The 23,288-nt window shown below is 34.2% G+C and overlaps 2 protein-coding genes across 2 annotated transcripts; one reads left to right on the top strand and one right to left on the bottom strand.

The window, feature by feature from the left end:
* Positions 1-8,778: 8,778 nt before the first annotated feature.
* Positions 8,779-14,243, top strand: LOC107809732 (short-chain dehydrogenase TIC 32 B, chloroplastic). The gene is made up of 8 exons (XM_016634404.2): positions 8,779-8,997; positions 11,710-11,941; positions 12,035-12,114; positions 12,200-12,353; positions 12,663-12,741; positions 13,226-13,310; positions 13,406-13,452; positions 13,836-14,243. The coding sequence occupies exons 1-8, from the start codon at positions 8,886-8,888 to the stop codon at positions 14,046-14,048; spliced, it is 1,002 nt and encodes a 333-aa protein (XP_016489890.1). The 5' UTR covers positions 8,779-8,885; the 3' UTR covers positions 14,049-14,243.
* A 412-nt stretch (positions 14,244-14,655) lies between these two features.
* LOC107809733 (uncharacterized) lies at positions 14,656-18,240 on the bottom strand. The gene is made up of 3 exons (XM_016634405.2): positions 17,757-18,240; positions 16,528-16,972; positions 14,656-15,295 (listed from the first exon to the last, which is right to left on the bottom strand). The coding sequence occupies exons 2-3, from the start codon at positions 16,945-16,947 to the stop codon at positions 14,870-14,872; spliced, it is 846 nt and encodes a 281-aa protein (XP_016489891.1). The 5' UTR covers positions 16,948-16,972; positions 17,757-18,240; the 3' UTR covers positions 14,656-14,869.
* Between the last annotated feature and the right edge of the window lie 5,048 nt (positions 18,241-23,288).

Here is a 23,288-nt window from a genome sequence, read left to right as displayed (position 1 = left end):
GGTGAGAAAATTTGGGAGACGGTCCAGAACTTTAGTAAAGTTACTGAAACTCCACCTTATAGATTCTCCGGACACGGTGTTACTCATAATTGGACGAAACAGAGTATATTTTGGGAGTTGCCTAATTGGAAGGATAATCTTCTCCGTCACAACCTTGATGTCATGCATATTGAGAAGAATTATTTTGACAATTTATTCAACACAGTGATGGATGTTAAAGGTAAGACAAAGGATAACCCGAAGGCTAGAATGGACTTACAAGAATATTGCAGGCGGCCTGAATTATACTTGCGGACATCAAACAATGGTAAGATATTCAAGCCAAAAGCAAGTTATACATTCCACTTTGAAGGGAAGACGGCAAATTTGTGATTGGGTAACAAAATTGAAGATGCCTGAGGGTTATGCGTCGAATCTTGGGAAAAAAGTTGATATGGAGGTAGGGAAGTTGAGCCATTTGAGAAGTCATGACTGTCATGTTTTCATGGAGACCTTAGTGTCGATTGCATTTTGTGGTTTGCCTGAAAGAATCTGGAAACCCATCACACTATGTAGGTAAACAATATTTGGAAGTTGTGCTAACTTATGAATTTTTTTAACAATATATAGGTAAATGATCCAAATAATGGTGTAAATCAATTTTTGAAAGATATATCTTGGGGACCTGGGTTTGAGGTCACAACAATGTCTAAGTACGTTGTGAATGGTTATAAGTTTCATACAGAGGATTGCTCTAAAAATAAAAATAGCAACAACAGTGGGTGTGGGTTCAAGGTGGTGATGACAACAAAGATGGAAATATTGATTATTATGGTGTGCTCAAAGAAATAATAGAACTAGAATATACAGATTGGCCATTTAAGAAATTGATACTCTTTACATGCAAGTGGTTTGACCCAAATCCAATAAGAGGTACAAGAGTACACAATCAATACAACATAATTGAGGTTAATCATACGAGGGAGTATGATCGCTATGATCCTTTCATAATTGCACATAATGTTAAGCAAGTGTATTATGCTCCTTATCCATTGCGGTGAAATAAGTCCGATTGGTGGGTTGTAATCAAAACCAAGCCTGTAAGTAGGGTGGAAGTCGAGAATGTGTTAGATGTTGCATATCAAAATGATATCTCCAGTATTCACCAAATAGTGGATGAACTTTTAGAAAATGATTTGGAACATCCTGAACACATATTGGAAGAAGTTGATATAAATGAAGTAAGAATTATAGAAAACGAGGAAGCAGAATCAACTGATGAAGCTCAAACTAGTGAGGAAGAAGAATTCTCTGACGAGGATCAATATGTCGATGAGCTTTAAAAAGTTGGTTTCTTTAATAACTCTCTTTTATATCTAGTTTCTTTATATGCTTCAATCTAAATATGTATTATATTATGCAGATGACAGGCAAGGGTCGATGTAACAATGACCGTACTGGTTCTCGGGGTCGAGAAAAGGCTAGGAAACCAAAGAGGAGGGTAGGAGATAATACTCAATCTTTTCCACCCTCTTCAGAGATGTCTATGCCTATGCCTATGTCTTTGCCTCCACCCCAGGGCTATTCTGAGCTGCCACAGCATCACGAGCCCTACACCTTCATGTAGACACCAGGTCTTTCGTCACAGGGCCATACGACTATACGTCCGACATACAGTCCACCTGCCTCACGACCATGTGGATCGCGGCCATATGCATCGCATGGATCGCATCGATTCATGTCACATCCACATGGATCACAGTCATCAGTGTCACAGCCACTCGGGTCATAACAATCAGTATCACATCCACTTGCGGTCTATCCAGCTATGTCGCAGTCATAGGGATCGCAACCATCTTCATCAGGGATCCATCTATTTCAGGTCTTCGCCTGCGAGATACTAGCTCTGACCCCCCCCCCCCCACACACACACACCCTACACCTTCCACACATGACTCTGATATACATGCTTCGGACGGTGATGCTGATGATAACGAGGAGGTGCATTATGATCAATATGGCAGGATCATCATAGTCCCTGAGGGTGATGGGTAAGAGTTATTTGTTATTTTTACGTTTATTGTTTTGTACAGTTTTTACTAAGATATTAATGTGTTTTTTTATTAAATTGAAGGTTCATCCCGAGTAATATTACTACGAGGATAATCACCAAAGCAACCAGAAAGCTTTATGATGGCCCTTATGCGACTTGGAGTGGATTCCCATTCTCGCTGAAGGAGCAAATTTTCAATCAATTTAAGGTATAAATGTTCTTTTAAGCAGTATAATTATTTATATTTATGATATTTTCATATAATATTTAACTTTTGAAATACATAGCAAGTGTGTATAGGAGAACCGCTATAGCACGAAAGTGGCTGCAAATTTTTATCTCAAAGCTCGCAAGCGGTTGTCGCATAGTTTCTCCAAAGCTAGAAAGTTGAACCAGAAGCCTGACTGGTTGCTTCAGAATTTATGGGAGGATTTGCAAAGGCAATGGCTTACCGCAAAGTTCTTAGAGAAGAGCGAAAAAGGAAAGAAAGCTCGCACATCTGAGAAGGGAGGATCCTTGCACACTGGAGGTGCGATCAGCCTAGGGACAATAAAAAGAAGAATGGTACGTAATTGCTTAATTTATTTTAATTTTCAAAGTATATCTATTCTGTTTATTAACTAAAATTTATGAGTTTTCAAGAAAAGAAGTTGGGGCGTTCGATGAACCAAGATGAGCTATTCAAGGAGACTCATATTGTAAAGAAGAAGAAAGAGACGGATCAAGAAAGGTGGGTCGAGGGCCGAGCCTCGACTGTACATGTAAGTTTTCACTTTTCATTAAGTATTTTGATTTACTTTTATATAAATTTTGAAATACTAATTCAATGTAATTTTTCTTATAGGGTCTCTTCACAACTGAAGTGGAGGAATTCATATGCAATCAGCCACTTAATGAGTCGGGCGAGCCAATCCAATCTTCGGACGAGGATGCTGAAAGAATGTGGACGGAGGCTACTGGTGGTCCAAAATGGGGGAAGGTATACGGGCTTCCTACTAAGAAATTTCATCGCTTTAAGTGTGGAATGCAAGGAATAGGGACTTCCTCGCAAGCCGAGCAACTTGATGGGGAGAGCCTCTCCCCTATGCGGGAGACTATGACAAAGCTCACATCTGAGCTAGAAGCGGCCAAGGAAAGAGAAAAGCTTAGAGATGCTCAGTACATTGGCATGCAAGCTCAGTGCCAGGGCATGCAAGAGCAACTCAAATCTCTCCTAGCTTCTGGAGGTTTTCCGATTCCCCGGTCTCGTGAGTCATCGCCAGAGGCTCGACTTCCCCGTGCTCGTTCATCCCGTCCTCCCCATGCTCGTTCCTCCCGTCCTCCCTGTGATCATTCTTCCTGTCCTTGACAAGTAGACCCTTCTGGATACTGTCTTGGTGATGAAAGTTCATCAGCCGGTGATGATAATGATGTACAAAACACTCCTAGACTTTTATACACTTTGAACTAGACAAATAGAACCAATTTTCGAATGGGCTTGTAATAAGAGTTAACTTAGTTTGGTTAGCTTAATATGTTAGTTCTATTGAACTTTATACTTTGTTGGTTTTAATGTTGTTGTTAATGTTGTTGTTGTGTTGTTGTTGAGTTGTTGTTGGTTTTGTTGTTGGTATTGTTGTTGTTGTTGGTATTGTTGTTGTTGTTGATATTGTTGTTGTTGTTGCTTGTAATAGGGAATTAGGTATGCTGGCAGGTGGTGTAGCTGCCAAAACAGGTAGTTTTTCCCAAAATTATACCCAGAAAAGCGACCAACATTGCTCGCTTTTCTATTTAAAAAATATATTTTATGAGCAATAGCGACCAAGGTTGGTCGCTAATTAACCCAAATTTCTTAAAAAGCGACCAACCTTGGTTGCTATTCTATTAAAACAAAATCTGGAAAATAGCGACCAATTTTGGTCGCTTATATTTAAAAAATAATTAAATTCTTGAAATTAGCGATCAATTTTGGTCGCTTATGTTTAAAAAAATTTAAAAAAAAAGCGACCAACTTTGGTCGCTATTTTCCAGATTTTAAAATATAATATTTGGTTTACAGACCAAAGTTGGTCGCTATATTTTGATTAATAATAAATTTAAAAAACGTAATTTAAATATAGAGACCAATTTGGTCGCTAAATTTATATTATTAAAATATTAAAGTGATCAAAGTTGGTCGGTATATTATTTACCCGGAATATTTGGTCCTCTTACCTTAGAGACTAAAGTTGGTCGAACTTTGGTCCCTAATGTAAAAGGACCACCAAAATAGCGACCAATCTTGTTTGGACGCTTTTTGGTCGCTTTTTGACCTGTAAGCCATCCGCACATAGACCTAACTGAATGTTCCTTGGTTCACTAGCAAAATCTGGATATGTCCTATCAAAGTGCTTCCAAGCTTCTCCATCTGAAGGATGACACATAATACCAGGTGGTCTTTTATTTTCAAAGTGTCATCTCATATGAGGAGCAGGACTCATCGATGCATATAACCTCTTTAACCTAGGTATAAGAGGTAAATAATGCATCGCATTTATAGCGACTATATTCCCGTTGGAAAGCCTCTTGAAACGAGGTTTTTCGCAAAATTTACAATTGCTTAAATTTGCATCATCTTTATAATATAACATGCAACCATCTGCACAACAATCAATTCTAATTGACGAAAGTCCTAACTTAGAAACTAATCTATTTGCCTTACAGAAATCACCAGGTAATTTGATATTAGAGTCAACTAGTTCACTCATAAGGTCAATGAAAGAGTCCATGGCTGTTTGAGAAATATTCCAATCAGATTTGATACTTAGTAATATAACTGCAACTGACAACTCAGAGTGTGGTCTTCTATTTCGTAGTGGACGACTAGTTTCCTCTAATTGTTCATTAAAACGTTTTGCGTCATCATTAGGAGTTTGTTCAACATTTTCATTGGCTCACCCCCTAAGTGCATCCCAGAAGCATTCGCAATCATATCATGAATTCTAGAATCACGATTTGTATTCTCCACCGACCTACTACTTTCACCCACAACCTTGTTATGAAATATCCCATGGCTACCATGGATCTCTCCATGATTAGTCCACACAAAGTAATTTGCTATAAACCTCTTCCTATAAAGATGATACTTAACTTCCGGTTTTCCAAACTTCATACAGTCGCACCTAATACAAGGGCACCTAATTACTCCTTCACTTAGGTATGGTGGAAGTGATATTGCATGTCTAATAAAGTCATCCACCCCTTCTACAAATCCTCCCGCAATCCCTGCCGATTAGGATAATTCTTATTGTACATCCAAGTACGTGGTTCCATCTATACAAATAAAACAAGAACAAATTTATTTAGTTAATTCATATCCTAATCGTTTTTTAGTTAACTAAAAGTCAATTTATATCCTAAAAGTCCAATTCATATCCTAAAAGTTCAATTCATATCCAAAAGTTCAATTCATATCCTAAAAATCCAATTCATATCCTAAAAGTTCAATTCATATCCTAAAAGTCCAATTCATATCCTAAAAGTTCAATTCATATCCTAAAAATTCAATTTATAAACTAAAAGTTCAATTCATATCCTAAAAGTTCAATTCATATCTTAAAAGTTCAATTCATATCCAAAAAGTTCAATTCATAATATATACCTTAAATCAATTTATAAGAACCATAAGATCATAATTTAAGGTAGTTCATAATTTCTACCTTAAGTTCATAATTTATACATTAAATAATTTAAATGCATTAATTTGAGTTCTATACCTTAATTCTAAATCTAATGTAGTTCAAACCAAAACCCTAATACTAAATAGACAAAAACTCTAAAAAATTAAATAAAATTATATAGAAAAAATTAAAAATTAAAAAGCTAATAAGGTAGATTACTAACCTTGAACAACAATGGCAGTGGTGGTGCTGCAAAGGAGGAGAATGATAGCAGCGGCTCCGACGGACAGTGATAGTGGCGGGGAATGTGATAGCAGCGGCTCCGGCGGTGGTGGCGCGGTCACAGTGGTGGCGCGGGAAGAGGGATTGATTTGTGTGAGGGAAATAGAGAAGGGGAGGGGAATATGTTGAGAGGGAGTTTGGGAAGAAAATAAGAGAATGGGAGGGGGAACCCCGTTTTTGACTCTGGATTTACAAAAAGCGACCAATATTGGTCGCTATTTTGGTAGTTAATTAAGTTTTGACTGTTTGACCAAAATAGCGACCAACGTTGATCGCTATTTTTTGATTGTTTGACCAAAATAGCGACCAAAGTTGGTCGCTATTTCTAAAAAAAATAAATAACTTTTTTTTCTATTTTGATTTTTTAAAATATATATAAATATTCGATATTAAATATTGAATGCGAGAATGCCAGACACACACACACACACACACACACACACACACACACACACACACACACATATATATATATATATATATATATATATATATATATATATATATATATATATATATATATATATATATACCTAATACACTTATACTTAGTGCAATGTCAATCTATAAATTAATTACAACTAATACACTTACTAATTACTATAAGCGAAAGTCTTTCGGTATATATAGTGTATTATATATATGTCGATGAATCAATTATAACAGATTAATTGATGAATTAATTATAACAGATTAATTGAGTGCTTCATGTTCTTATATATATATATACATACACACACATACACTTCACTGTAATACTATAACGTATATATAACTTGTTATAGTATATGTTAGTGTGTGTATATATATAACACACACACTTCGTGCTACTTTAACTACATATATAGCATGTTATAGTACATGATACTGTATTCATTATTTGTATTATAACAGAGTTAATGAATTACATTCATTCATCACTAGGTTATAAGTCGATGAATCAATTATAATAGATTAATTGATATAAGTCGAGACGTTTTGTTTTTAATATTCAACGATGCATCTGAGTAGGTTATAAGTCGATGAATCAATTTACACACAGATATATTTGATGAAAAATTATATATATATATATATATAACAAGCTTCGTTGTACTACTTTACCTACATATATAGCATGTTAGAGTATATTTTAGTGTATTCATCCCTTGTATTACAAAAGTGTTAACGGATTACATTTATATTATTTAGATAGTAAATACAAAAGTGATTTTTAATTTTGACCAATGTTGACCTGAAAAGAGACCAACTTTGGTCGCTAATTATCCAGAAATTATAAAAGTGATTTTTAATTTTGACCAATGTTGACCTGAAAAGAGACCAACTTTGGTCGCTAATTATCCAGAAATTAAAATTAGCGACCAAAGTTGGTCGCTAAATTTAAATCAGATTTATTTATATTTTATATAATATTTAAAATAATAATATAATTGTTAAACGTTAGAACTAGGTCCCAGATTAGCGACCAAAGTTGGTCTTTATCTGCTTCCCCTTTTGTAAGCGACCAACTTTGGTCGCTAACTTTGAATTATATTTATTTATATTTTATAATTTTTTTAAATAATAATATAATTATTAAAATTTTATAAGTGGGTCCCACTTTAGCGACCAAAGTTGGTATTTCTTTAACCAAGCAAGTCTAACTAGTCCGATTAATATTTTGACCAAATTATCGACCAAAAAGCGACCAACCTTGGTCGCTAATGTATTTAGAATAATTATTTAATTATTTTCTCCAGTTTAGCGACCAACTTTGGTCGCTTTTCTTGACAGACCAATTTTGATCGCTTTTTTTCGAATTTCTAGTAATTGGTCCCTTAACTTTTGATAAGTCCTCTTTGTTGATATATCGTAAATCAAAAGTTGAGAGCGTTGACCCAACTTGTGTGCATTAAATCGAACCAATAGAAAAAGATAGTCAAAATGTCACATTAAATTTGGGTTTTTGGAAAAAGTCATCCTTAGCTATTTATAGGCACTACATTAGATATATATAATTGATAAAGTCCATTCTTTAGATGTAAACTTTCTAAAAGTAGCTTTATTTATGATGTTGAATAGCTTTATTTTTTATTTTTAGAAAGATGCATAACTTAAATTTCTTACGATTTTGTTAAATTCCACTAAAAGAGGAGATAAGGTCTATTTTTGTCTCCTGGATACATATACAATCAAACATCTCTATAATAGCATCATTGTATAATAACCATTTACTATAAAAATAAGTTTTTCTGGAACTACTTTCCATGTTATGTTATAATATATGTCCTATATAACAAGACTTCGCTATAACAATCAATTTTTTTTGAAACAAATGAGGTTGTTATAGAGAGGTTTGATGTACATACCAGCTTTACTTTTATGTATTGATTTCATAAATTCATTTTTAAATGTCCACTTTTGACTTTGCACTTTCTTTAAGAAAAAATAAATAAAATATATACCTTATAATTTTATCCATAATAGTAACAAATTTCAAAAAGTTTTGGAAAATGAGTAATTATTAATAAGGGTAAAACACATGATTTACTGAAATGGACAACTAAAAGTAAAAATATATTTTTAGCACATTTTCACAAATGAAAATTAGTTGTTAAATTTGTTTTTATACTATTTTCTTACAACCTAAACATGGGAAGAGAGTTGAAAAGTTGGGGAAGCTAATTACAGTGAGTCACGGATACATTGAATGCCCCATATGTCTTTTTGTGTAACAAATTTACTTCCAACAGTCTTCTAATTCTTACTTTCCCATATTTAGTGTCCAATCTCTCAACCCACTTGCCGCTTCTCTTTCTTTAAATTTTGATTTTGATGATGATATATATATATAGAGGTTTTTGGCTTTTCAGTTCACAATACAAGTTAGAGTTCATCTCTTTTCTGTTTTATATATAAACAGAAAAGTTTCTTCTTATTAAATAAGGGAAGATATGTTGAGGCTGGTAACAGGACTAGCAGGGCCAAGTGGATTTGGATCAGCTTCCACCGCTGAGCAGGTTACCGACGGCATCGATGCTAGTCCTCTCACTGCCATTGTTACAGGTTTCTCTCTCTAGACTAGTATTTTCATTCACACCTTGCGGGATGATCATTCCTCTGCTGCCATGCATATATTAGAATTTCTACACAGATATATTACACGTGGTGGAGCTATGGTTTTCACTACAACATGTCTTATATTATATAGCCAAACTTCTCTATGATAGCTTCGTTTGTTTCGATATTTTTTTGGATACTATAGTGAAGTGCTTTTATAATGGACATATATTATAACATAACATAAAATTCGATTCTGAGAAAAACTTGGCTTTTATAGTGAATGTCTGTTATATAAGTATGCTATTATAAAGAAGTGCGATTTTCCGACATCCCTCTGATCAAAAGGTGGGCGGAACTTCTTTCGCCGAAAATTACACTGTGTGTATATAAGGTTAAAAAAAATTCATGTATATATATTAGATGTTAAATCTCCTTAGCTTTTTCACGTGTTTTCTTTCTATTCATTCTTTGAGTCCCCTTGGTGAAAATTGTGCTTCTGCCACTGCGACTCTAGCTCCGCCCCTAATTGATTTTCAGTGATGGTTTATATTTTGAGATTTATTTCTTTGCTTCTGTGAGCGTTTCTGTAACTTTAACTAACTTCTGTGTAAAAGAGAAAACAAGGAGCGTAGGTTTTAATATACTACCATAATATATATGCTTCAAGATTGTCTTAAATTTTTTATATAAGAAAGTATTTTTCCCATTTTCTGTACAAACTGTTCTCTAAAGACCTTTGGTTTTTCTTCAGTTTTGTAAATATAAATTAAAAGTTCTTGATGTTTGGTTGTAAAACAATTTCTGCTTTTTTTCTAAGAACTCTTTTCAAAATTTTCAAGCTAAGAACTGTTTCCTGAGTCAATTACTCAAATGATCACTCAACTATCCCAAATTATTTCTTAAAGTCACTTTTTTTTCGTTTCTAACAACAAAGTCACTAAAACTATGCCTATTGCACTCAGAAGGTCACTCAACTAGATTTTCCAAATTTTGGATCACCAAATACCTATTTTACCTTCTAAATTATAAAAATTTATCTTCTTTTTATTTTTTAAATTTTTTTAATATTATGATTTTTCCCTTTTTAATTTATATTATGGACTTACCTATAGAATAAATAAATATGATTTATAAATAAAAAAAATAAAAAAAGTATTTAAGCATCTATAATGCTGGAACAACAAAATAATGAGCATAGTAAAAAAATTAATTATAATAATTTGTTCGTAATAACAATTTTCGTATTAACATAAAAAATGAAAAAGTTTATTTACACAATTCAGAATAAAAGAAAATAAAGGTTGTAAAATATATATTTCATGCACGTAATATAAAAATAATTATTTAAATAAAGGTATTTTTATAATATACATTATATATTCTTAAAAATTATGCTCAATTATATTATTATATTTCTACCAACTTTCCGACAACACAAAGTTATATCACTGGAAAGCATAAAATTATTATTACGAACAAATTATTCTAACTAATTTTACTATGCTCATTATTTTGTTATTCCAACATTATAGATTATAGATGCTTAAATACTTTTTATTTTTTTAATTTATAAATAATATTTATTTATTCTATAGGTAAGTCCATAATATAAATTAAAAGGAGAAAAATCATAATATTAAAAAAATTTAAAAAAATAAAAAGAAGATAAATTTTAATAATTTAGAGGGTAAAATAAGTATTTGGCAATCCAAACTTGGGAAAATCTAGTTGAGTGACCTTCTAAATGCAATAGGCATAGTTAAGTCACTTTGTTGTTACAAACAAAAGAAAAGTGACTTTATGAGATAATTTGAGATAGTTGAGTGACCATTTGAGTAATTGACTCACTATTTCCTTCATGTTTTTGGGTGTCTGCAATGGCGAAAACAAGTGTTATGTGGTGTTTGAGGAGTTCCAGTTAGGACCAGAGGCGGAACAAAGATTTTAATCTTATGGGTTCTAAATTTTAGAACGACGACTTCAAATACTAATAACTGGGTTCTAAAATTAATATTTATATATATTTAACGAATTCTTTAATACAAATACACTGTTGATGGTTGTTACCAGTTGTATCGTATCGTATTGTTACTTTAAATACAATGTTTGTTTTGATTGTTACTTAAATTTTATTGTATCGTATCGTTAAATCCGTCGTTACGTAACGATGAAATGTGTCACTTTATGTAACGACCGATTTGGTGTGGTCGCGTCGTTTCCTTGTGTTTTTCTCTCAATCTCACCCTTTATTATTATTAAATAATTTTATTTTATCATATAGCCTACCTTTTTATATATCATCTCATAATTTTTCTTTATAATATTGCAAGTTTATTCATCATATTACTGGTGCATGATACCATGAAACGACGGCAAAACGACAGCAATCCATCCAAACATTGTATTCATCAAACGATATAGTACAATACAATACAATACAATACGATACGATATGTAACAACCATCCAAACAAGATGTTAAGCAAAAGCTAGTGACTTCGGTCGAACCCGTATCCGGGCTTCTAGCTCCGTCGTTTGTTAGGACTACGGACTGATAACGTTCTAACTAAACATGTTCAACTAGCCGTAACATAACAGTTTGTGTGAGAATTTAAACCAAACGTACATAGACATATCGGTGGAATAGAACAGAAGGATATATATAAATTAACATTGATAATGTATGCTTATATGCTAATTCATCTCAAATCGACAGGAGGTGCAAGTGGCATTGGTCTGGAGACTGCAAGAGTTTTAGCACTGAGGAAAGCTCATATCATTATTGCAGCAAGAAATATGGAGGCTGCAAATGAAGCAAAGCAAAGCATTTTGAAGGAAAATAAATCTGCTCGCATTGAAATTCTGAAACTCGACCTCAGCTCAATGAAATCGATCAAGGCATTTGCAGATAATTTCCTCGCACTTAACCTTCCTCTCAACATCTTAATGTAAAGAAACTTCTTCTTTCTTCATTGGATTCAGTGATATATCTTTAAAAGAATATTTTTACCATGTTTCTAAAAGAACGTTGCGAAAACCAGAAATAATGCAGGTATCATGTTCTGTCCATTTCAGCTTTCTGAGGATGGAATAGAGATGCAATTTGCCACAAATCATCTTGGTATAACGCGTACCATAATATCCAGATTTTGGACAAATCATATTTCTCAATATATGACTGATTTAGTTCTGACATTTTTTTTCAGGTCATTTCTATTTGACTAATCTTCTTCTAGACAAAATGAAGGAAACAACAAAAGCAACTGGTATTGAGGGTAGGATTGTGAACTTGTCATCAGTAGCTCACATTTGTCCTTACTGGGAAGGAATACAATTTCACAATGTCAATGACAAAAACAGGTAATATTAATTTGCAGTGTTCTATACTGATGGTAATGGAATCAATTACTAGATATTTGTTTTACTTATTGGTAGATTTCTATTACTACATGGTGCTCCTTTCGCTTCGTTTTCTTATTATCTTGCTGTTGTTACTTCTTGTTACTACTGCTTTCTTTTCATCTTTTCTTGAGTCGAGGGTCTATAGGATACAGTATGTCTGTTTTCTAGGTAGGGGTAAAGTCTGCGTACACACTACCCTCTCCAGACCCCACTTTTGAGATTATACTGAGTTTGTTGTTGTTGTTGACTATTCGTTTTACTGTTCAGTTATCAAGACAAACTGGCGTATGGACAATCAAAATTAGCCAACATATTACATGCCAATGAGCTATCCCGCCGCTTGCAGGTAATTAGTTGGCTAAGTTTGTTTAATACTGCAAGCTGTTACCTGGAGGAACAAAAGCTATTCTCCAAATATATCCCTCTGTTAGTCTCATATAGTTCTTTTAGTCAAACAAATAGCTAAGGATTTAATATGCTTTTCGATATGTTGGGAGAGTGGCGGAGCCAGGATTTTCATTAATGGGTATCAAAATATATAAAAGTAAACATACGAAAAAATCAAAGGGAGTCAAGATATAGTATATGGGCAGCTCGGTGCACTAAGCTCCCGCTATTCACGGGGTCCGCGAAGGGCCGGACCACAAGGGTTCTTGTATATATAGTATATATGCATATAATTTTTTTTGCCTACATACATAGTGTATTTTTCCCAAGAAGGTTGGGGGTTAAAACCTTAAAGCCAATGTGTTGCCTATTTCATTAACTCCATTTGACACACAAATTTAGAGTATGACATCTTTTCACCTCGATATGTGACTAAAATGCAGGAAGAGGGAGTAAATATTACTGTTAATTCAGTTCATCCCGGTTTGATAATGACAAATCTGATGAGACATTCAGCACTTCTTATGAGTATGTACACATAACCCTCAAGCAAAAAATTAACTCGAGGAATTAACTACTAGTTATTTAAGAGCTTTAATCGGATTGTTTTTCCTTCTTGGCAGGAATCTTAAGGGTATTCACTTGTTTCCTGTGGAAGAATGTCCCTCAGGTAAACAGAACATCCTTTTCCAATGGTTACCAAAACTTTTCCTGCAATAATCTTTTACTGCGTTGTTGTTGTTTTGCTATAATGTAGAGGTTTAAGTCTTTCCAATTCTAACATTAGTGGTATATAGTTGTCAAGCCTATAGAGAACGTACTAAACCATTGTTCCTCGCATCATCCTAGCAAGAATTTCAGCACTAATCAGCATCTGCATATCAGAGAACATTTTGAAACTATAAGCATTGCACCTCCCACCACCCCAACTAGCCTTTCCTTAGGTGCTGCAAAAGAAACATTCAAGTTACTAGTACACAACGATCACCAAGATCGGGCTGTTGACAGTTTCTCTTAAAATACTGATGGATTTCGAAAACTGATATTTTCCAGGGGGCAGCTACAACTTGTTATGTCGCCCTCCATCCAAGTTTGAAGGGAGTGACTGGAAAGTACTTTGTTGATTGCAATGAGTTCAAGCCAAGCAAGCTTGCACAAGATGAAGTCTTAGCTCGGAATCTTTGGGATTTCAGCAACAATCTGGTCAATGCATCTCAAAAGATTGACAAACAGAACACAGTCCTTGGAAATGCTACAAGTTATTAGCAAATTTCATGTATTGTGACACTGTTGGTGAAGGTAGCTAGGAGGCTTAATTCTGCTTCCAATCTATAGACTCTCTTTGCAGTTTCTTTAAGGCTTGTGTTTAAAAATTTAGGCTTTAGCTCTCTTTCTTTTTGGTTCTCAGTCAATGTAATTAGTCAATGTAATTTTTCTGAAAATGTCTTATTAAATTTTCAATCTGTTTAGTTGTTATGGATTTGCTAGTTTAATCATTTAACTATTGCAGTCAAGCCTATATAAGTGAGGCATCATGACTATGGCTTTGAACGAGAAGCACATACATATTTCTTTATTAATTTGTTATTCCCGGTATTCTTAAAAATAATTTGGCTTTCTTTTTCTTTTCAAAGATGTACAAGAATGAAACATTTAGGATTTTAGTATGAAAGAAAATGTTTTCTTGAATAATAAATGATTTTCTTGCTTATTTTCTTTCGTTAGGTAGCAGAAAATATTTTTTAAAATATATAATTTAGTTAAACACTATATGAATCGAAATGAGTAAAGGCGAGGGAGGATGGTATTGGTAGGCCGAGGTCTTAATATAACTTGTTCGAACTAACATGAAACATGTTAAACCAAAAAAGAGTTCACACGAAAAAACAGTTAAACATGAAAGTAGAAATTATAGTCTCAACCGACATGACAATTGACAAAGGTTGAAAAGTTTAGCATGAACATGATATGACCAACTACGACTCTTATTTCACAACTTTCACCGCTCAACAAAGACCTCAAACTTATTTATTTACAAAAACTCAGGTGACATAATCAAGAAAGCACACTAAGATCAAAAAGGGAGCTCAGCTGGCCTCCGCAACTGGGAAGTGCAATTTCGTGATGGATTTCCTAAGAAAACTACTCCCACAAAATGGATCTGGCCTGCCAATATCAAAATCCACAACGCTAGATTGTACCTCGCCAGACGAATCTGTGATGTTGCCATCATCTAGAGGATGGTAACTTATCTGAGAATTCCCTCCATGTTTCCGAGCTTGCTTCTTGTCTTTACCCTTGCTCCCACGTGAAGATTTGCCATTGTTTTTCTGCTTATTCTTCCCATTCTTCTTTTTCCCACTCTTGTGGCATTGTCCTTTGTTTGGTACATGTGACACTGCTGTTGGGACAGGGTCATACACATCCGGAGCCCATGTTACAGTCAGCTTCCTTGGTAGACTGCCTTGTTTCTCACGGCCACCCTTTATGGCAGATACAAGCTTCAAAGGAGTCTGCAAAAGAACAAAACACAGAAAAAGGAAAAAAACAGGACTGTTAACATCTGCAGTTACAAAATTGCTCAACTGTGAAACAATCGCCATTCAGAGAAAGTCACTCTCTATATCTGAAACAGCAGTTCTATGCTCCAGTGCTGTTTCCACTACAGTGTAACTTCACCTTGTAATTTGTAGACAATTAGGAGCCATGATATAAAAGCGACCAGTCACATGGTTTACAACTCACAAAATATATGTTGGAAAATGAAAGATCCACAAATTAAATCCAAGAAAGCCAAGAAATAATGCTTGCGGTAATCACAAGCAACATACCAGGGAGAGGTTGTCAAAATATAACCAAAAAAGCAAGCAAATATATGTGTCTGAACGAGGGAAGACTGAGCTTCATATGGCTAACTTTCAAACATCCTCCTGTAAGCATTCTGATATGATATAATATGTACACGCACACACACTATTCCTTTCGTGATAACAGACCCAACCCCGCACTGAATCTAACACCACCAACACATACCTTAGAAAAAACTAAAACATTATAAACAAACCATTAAAACTTCCCACAGGTAGTACTCATAATGACTACTAACTCAATGCCAGAGTGTATATGAAAGAGCAGCCAAAAGCGAAAAGCAATTAGCGGCCACAAAGAACTCCAAGCAAAAATAAAATCCAGGAAAGCCAAGAAATTGTGGCTTGCGGCAATAGCATCAACGATGACCCCAAGGAGAACAGCTAAAACCAAAACAAGATACCAAGGATAGGTGGACAAACTGTATCCAAAGAAGGAACATATACAAGGGTATAGTGAGCGAGCTTACGCCAACAATTCAAACAATCCACCTATACAATATTCAGATATAATACATATCGGTTCATGAAAAAGTAAAGGAAAAACCAATCACACTGAAACAAAAACAAAACATAACTTACCATTAACATTTTTTTTGTTTTTGATATATCATACCTTACTATTACCACTTTCTTTTTTAATAAATACATACCTCTCACCATTAACAACTCACAAGCAATATTCGTAATTACCACTAACTCAAGGTCAGAGTATGTCCTGCTAATCAATAAGTAACGTTAAAGAAAAAGATAGATGTAAGCATGTGACTATATTTCTCGGATAACAAATAGAAAACAAGGTCAAGAAGTCCTCCATAATATCAATAGACCAAGAAAAAAAACCTGATGGAGAACATTGTGAGACACAGAAAACTCACTGGCAGGGATACGGAACGTGAGTAAGACAAATCAGGAGATTTAGCATCAGCACCATGTGTCATTACTTCAGCAGTCACGTTTTCCTTTCGCTCCTCCCCACCAATTTCTGCAGGAGGTACGCTCATACCAGAGCATGGAAATGTTGCACATTTGATCGAGTATTTCACAGAAGCAACTTTACCAGAGTCACTTCCATAGGAATCTTTAGTTACATCTTCCTTCACTGTCTCAGAATTGCACTTATTGTTTGAGTCTTCACCACCCTGAATATTGAGATAATCAGTGAAATGGCAGCAAAGATCATTTATGGAAAGACCTTCTATATATCCAAAAGCACAAACTGGCGTCTCCTTTGATGACTCGCAAAAGCCGCCAACATTTTCAGACACTGACTTGTAGTAAGGAGGACAATCGCCCATCAAATACAAAGAGAGCAGCAAAGATCTGCCAAAGTGTGCACAGAAAGTCTGAGCAAAATAATAACAAGAATATCTATTCGTAGAAATAGAATAGAAAGATAAAGCAACTAGATCAGAAACAAGCTTTCACTTCCTTTCCAATCTAATCATTTGACCTCTGAACAATTTAATATTCGAGCCATCTAGCACGAGTTGAAACAGATCTAGACAGAAATGAACCATCAAACCAATTTAAATGCAGTAGTTGCTTCTGTCCAAACCGGACTATTCAATCAAACAAAATATGTGTATTGCAAGCCATTCAGATGCATCCAAAACCCAAAAATCCACCCACAAGGTTTTAAAAAAATGATTAAAGCAAATGCCAGATGCATAGGCAAAAAAATCAGATACAATATGCAACCACCACCATAACAACAGTTGAAGTGCCTAGAAAGTTATTCCAAACTACTTTCTTTTATGACAGTGTGCACTTCAACTTGATACCTGCTACCTACCTGCAGGCAGCAGGTAGGGTTAATTCTGCCCACCACTTAGACAGATAGGAATAAATCACCTAGTATTTTTGGCTCGGCTGGGATTTGAACCTAAGACCTGATGGTTCTCCTCCCAGGTCACTGGCCACTAGGCTACAACCTTGGGTGCAAACTACTGTAGCCAATATTCATGCTTTAGTAATTGTTAAAGAAGAATCAAGTAAGACGTATTTTAGAAGATTAATCAAGTCAAACAGAATCAAGTACTAAGACATATTTTAGAACATTAATCAAGTCAAACAGAGTCAAGTAAGACATATTTTAGATTATTACCTTTGAGTTTGTTGATCGAAATGAACCTTATCAGATCCTCCAAATAAGACGTGCGAAATCCAATCTATTATCAGCACAAACAAATCCGCTAAAAACTGACCAACTATACTAAAAGACTACAGCAAGTATTAAAAGTAAACGTTAACTAAGACTATTATTAGGCCAATCAACTTTTTTCAGACGATGAAAACACAATAAACCATAGAAAAATACAGCGAAGCTGAGATCAAATACAGAAGGCACCGAATGCATTGTTCGATGCTCTTCAATATTAATTTTCCACACAAAACAAAACCCTAATTCCAAAACCCTAGCTCAGGGATCAGCTCTACAGTCAAAACAATGAATCGATATGGACAAAAATTGGTGCGATTTGGAAGGAGAAATTGAATAACTATAGCGTGAAGATTGGCATCGGAATAGAAGTTGGACTGAAGAGACTGAAGAAGTAGAGCTCCTAAATCGGACAGAAACGCCTTATCCGGAAAATATAAAGATAATAGCACCGTACATATATAGTATACGGCGTATAGATACATTTGAAGGTACTATTTTGGAATAAAAAATACAGTAATATCCGAGATTTTGAGGAAAAAAACAATAACCCTTCTCAAATTATAATATGATATTTCCTTTAATAGAATAACAAAAGAATAATATTTAAATTTTATTTTATTTTTTTGATAAAATAATTTTTAGTCACATAAATATCTCTAACTTATTTAGACCATAAAATTTTTAACAAAATTATAGTTTTATTAAAATTTATTTTCGCTCAAATATTGTCATATAAATTATTACTCCTTTCGTTCACTTTTACTTGTCCACTATGAACTTTGAACACCCCTTATGTAATGATAAATGAAGTACTTAATTTATCATGATACTCATATTAAGGATTTGAGAAAATTATTTGAAATAAGTAATTAATATTGCGGGTATAACAAAAAAATTATCTTATCTTAATATACTAAAAGTGATAAATAAAAAAAATATTTTTAAAGTACTAGTCAAGTAAAAGAAATAGAGTGATTACGTACTAACTTGGAAAAGAAATAAAGTAATATGGACTATTTTGGGGAACTAATGTAATGTGTACTGTGGATAAGATCGACAAAATTGTTGGGTAACGAATATGGACTGGGAGGGAATCTGATTAAATAAAGGAAATGAATAAGGAATCCTTCTCCGGAAAAGTTAAAAATGAATATGGATTTATGGACTGAAATTCCGCCAGATTTCTGACTTGGCTAATAAAATAATCACACGTGTGAGATTCTTTTTCCCTGACAATTTTATGACTTCGTGGCATTTGTTTTTTAGAGTTTATTTATAAATTTGAATTTACAAACTTAGTTTTTGAATTTTCTTAAAAAGAAATTGTTTAAATTGTTGTTGCAAACTAAAGTAATTATTTTTGGTTAATGAGGTGTACTCGCACCTCTTTTCCATTTGACTCGCCAAATCTTCTTCCTCCAAGGTACAAAGTCCATGTTAGTTTATTGTGTCTCTCGTAGAAGGAATGATTTTCTTAATTTCGTTGTATAGAGTCCACTCGAGACATTTGATCCCTTTATCAAGATGGTATCAATAAGTATTAGGCGTGACATGATTAGTGTCATTTATTCTGGATCGTCATATTTTATTTATCAATCCTGCCAAAAATATTTTCTTGACAAGTCTTTGATAGCTAGGCCATTTGACTAAATCAGCAAGTCACGGTCTGTCAAAATGGCATTTCTTATCTGTGAGCTATGGGTTCCCGTAATTACATCGCACCGCTTGTCATCCCTATCTATAACATCATGATGACTATGACCTTATGTATCGAGCCTAGGAACCCATAGCTCGGGAATACAATCTGTTCCATGGCGGAATCAATCTTTTTATTTTTTGAAAGTTTCAGCCCAGTAGACTCAGAATTTTCACAAACATAAGGAAAAGCAAATAGAGAAAGGCAAAGTAGAGAAGAAAAGAGGAAAGCTCATATATATTCTACTCTGTCCAACCTGTACCAGCTACAGCAATAGATTAAAGTCATTGGAAAGATCTCATTTTCTTTTGTCAATAAAGTATATGATAAAGAGGAAAAGCTAAGTCACTCTCATGAAGGATTACTACATCAATTTTATAGAGCAAGTAAAAAGTTACTCCACGTATCACAAAAGCAAAGTTATTTCAACACTTTGGAAAGAGTTGTAACAACACAGAAAAAAGGGGAAATCAGGACTTCAAAAGGCATTCGGGCCTATTTGTTTTTTTTTTTCCCACCCGATGTCCGATATTCATATTGGGATCCGACTAAATTCAGATTCACGCCGAAAAGTCTCATATTGGAGGGTAAATCACTCCCTTAACAAAGGCGATTCAATACTCAGGGCTCGAACCCGAGACCTTCGGTTAATGATAAAGAATATTTACCACTCACCACAAACCTTGTTGGTATTCATGCCTATTTGTTGGCCATGGCAAAATTAATTTTTAAGTTGATTAGTTATACAAGGAGATCTATTATTCTTATAAGGATTGATCTGAATTTCATCTGGGCAAAATACCTTACCACCCCCTAAACTTGACACGAATTATTAGTTACAGCCTTAAACTATTCGTAATATTAATTATTGTCACGATCCAAAACTCGTAATCTTAATTACTGTCACGACCCAAAACCATGTGACCGGCACTCGGCACACTACCCGACCCGAACGAACCAAACCATGTGATGCACCCAAATCATATGCATGAAAACCAATTTAACTGCGGAAGCTCCTTGAAAATCTTATACATTTTCAATTTAAATGATAAAATATTTTCCCATTTCAAAATCACACATGACGCCCTTTATAATAATAACAATGAGACTAAGTAAAATATACTTTCATGAATGTCGTGTACAATCCCGCTACTACAACCTTTCATAACTATCTATGGAGTCTCTATACCAAAGAATAGAACCAACGGTTGGAGTAATTCCAACAAAATAAAATAAGAAAGAACATGATAGCTACCACGAAATAAAAGTGGTGCTTCATAATACCTCGGAAAGAGAGTCATCCTGGCCTGACCGCATGCCACGTATCGTTACATCATCCTGAAACATGTAAAGTAAGAAGGGCCCTAGAGGGGGCCCCTTAGGGCTGAGTACACCACAGCGGTACTCAATAAGTGTCATAGACTCTCTCTACTTAAGTTCTTGGGACAAACTTTATAAAAATAATGCACCAATATTTGATATAAAAAGATAAGAAATTTTATCAACTCATGACTCTTGTTATTTTAAATAACAACCAAGTGAATATAACTCACAATATAAACTTTTAAATCATTTACATCAATCCAAGATTTTGGATATATCGTACAAAATCATTTCATATACTTTAAGTCATCGAAATCGCTTTCGGCTCCTTAGGCCTAATCATAAGAAAATCATCCTTACCTTTCACTGGAAGTACCATACCATCACCGACATAAGAAGGTCAACTAGGTTATGTACCTAGCGGCAAGTATCATATACCTTACTTGCTCAGGTCGTCTCATCGTAGTGCCGTACGAATCTACTCAGCCATGCTAATTATAACACAAAATAGTACTCTCTCGAGGGAGAGCACTCTGCCGTAGTCTATACCACAAAGTGGTCATCTACGCCTACACCGATATGTGTAGTTTCATGACAACGAACACCCTATATTCAAAGTCAATCTCGGTGAACACAAGTAACTCCTAAAATATTTGATACTTCAAAAATAGATTCAAAGCATAGTAGCTTCAAAGGATCTATTTTTATCAAATCATAACATTTATATAAAATCTAAATCATTTGAACAAAAATTAAATAAACAACCTTTTACATGCTAAAGCCTTTACCAATTTAACATCAATCTTTAAAACATACCACAAGGGTTGTTCTGCACATCAGTTTCCAAAAGAAGTACTTTCCATGAAAACTTTTCTTTAGCACTCAAACATGTATACTCTTGTCAATACATAAGTTTTGATAAAAACTTATAACATTTACCTTGAGTGTCATTTAGCCAACAAGATTTAAAATAAAATTTTACAAAATGGCATGACACTACATATGCAACATAATATTTTAATACATGGAGATATTTGTACTTGTTTGTCTCCAAAAGTACGAAAGCACATTTGCAAACAACTTAAGTATTAACTTGAAACATGCTTTTAGAGAAAGTCCTTCAAGAAGAGTAAGTTTTAATCAACTTACCTCGTTTTCGCTTTATTAACATTCACAAGCTTTCAATCCTCTTCCTTCATTCCAATATTGATTAAGAAGCTCAACATCACCAACAAGTCGATATTTACAATTAAATATCCTAATTATATTAAAATATGGCCTGGATATTAACCAATATCCATATATGGCTCATAAATTGGCTACAAGCCTCCAACAACTCAAATCGCCAAATACATTTACAAGCTAGACCATTCAACTCCATCCTTATATTTTAATACTCATTCGAAGTCATTAATAATACTACATCAATTGTCCAATGCCACCAAATTACTATTCATCATCTTCCATAATCAAAACTTGCACAATATACAATTCAGATGATTACTTAGTTGATTACTTTCATCTTTTGCTAACAATAATTCCATAGGTTCATTGTATTCAATCAATTTCATCACCAAGATTAATCATTCATCTTCTCTATTATTTTATCAAAAATACTATTCATGCCATGAACTAGAGTTTTATAATCCAATCTTTCAACCAATAAAACTTGTAACAAATACTTCAAATACTTCTAACTACTCATAATAAACGAGTTTGAAGCATTGAAATTACCTTTAGTATATCAATCTTGAAAAATCACAACTTTGGTAATTTTTGTGTTCTTCAGGATTTGATGATGAAATCTAGAATTTGGATGTTAGAATGATGTTAGAACTCATGTATATTGAGTAGGAATCAACCCAAAATATCATTAACAACTTACCTTAGTTGATTGGACTTGATTTGAGCTAAAAATCCCCCATTCACCTCAAGAACCCTAACCCCCAAATACTCAAAATACTCTCCTCCCCCGACCTTGTATTTATAGGCCCAGATTTCTGGGTTTCGGACGTGGACTCAGATGCTTCGCATCCGCAGCTCACTCCTCTTCAAAGGTCAGATGCTGACCTGGACGCTATGGCAGCACTTCACTGTCAACCCCTCTTTTCGGACGCGGCCTCGGATGCTTCGCCTTCGCACACTCCGCCAGCCTTTGGTAATTTGGTCATAACTTCTTGTAGGAAAGTCCAAATGACGAACGGTTTGAAGTTTTAGAAACTATACTCAAATACCTTTCATTTTATAGGTTATACATCATATAAATCCTTATACATATATCGATATGCTTGTCTAAAGTTAGGTCTTGTGCGTACTCATTTGGAACTTTAGTCTACCATATAATTTCCATCTTAATTTGCCCCAAGGGCTCTCCTTATGACCTATATCACTTAAAATACACATCGTGCACTTATTATCATATTCAATTAATATCCATCATATTAATAGTCCTCGTC

Source organism: Nicotiana tabacum, chromosome 5 (assembly GCF_000715075.1).
Source record: "Nicotiana tabacum cultivar K326 chromosome 5, ASM71507v2, whole genome shotgun sequence".
In the NCBI taxonomy this organism is placed as follows: Eukaryota; Viridiplantae; Streptophyta; class Magnoliopsida; order Solanales; family Solanaceae; genus Nicotiana; species Nicotiana tabacum.
This window is presented reverse-complemented; position numbering and strand designations above follow the sequence as displayed.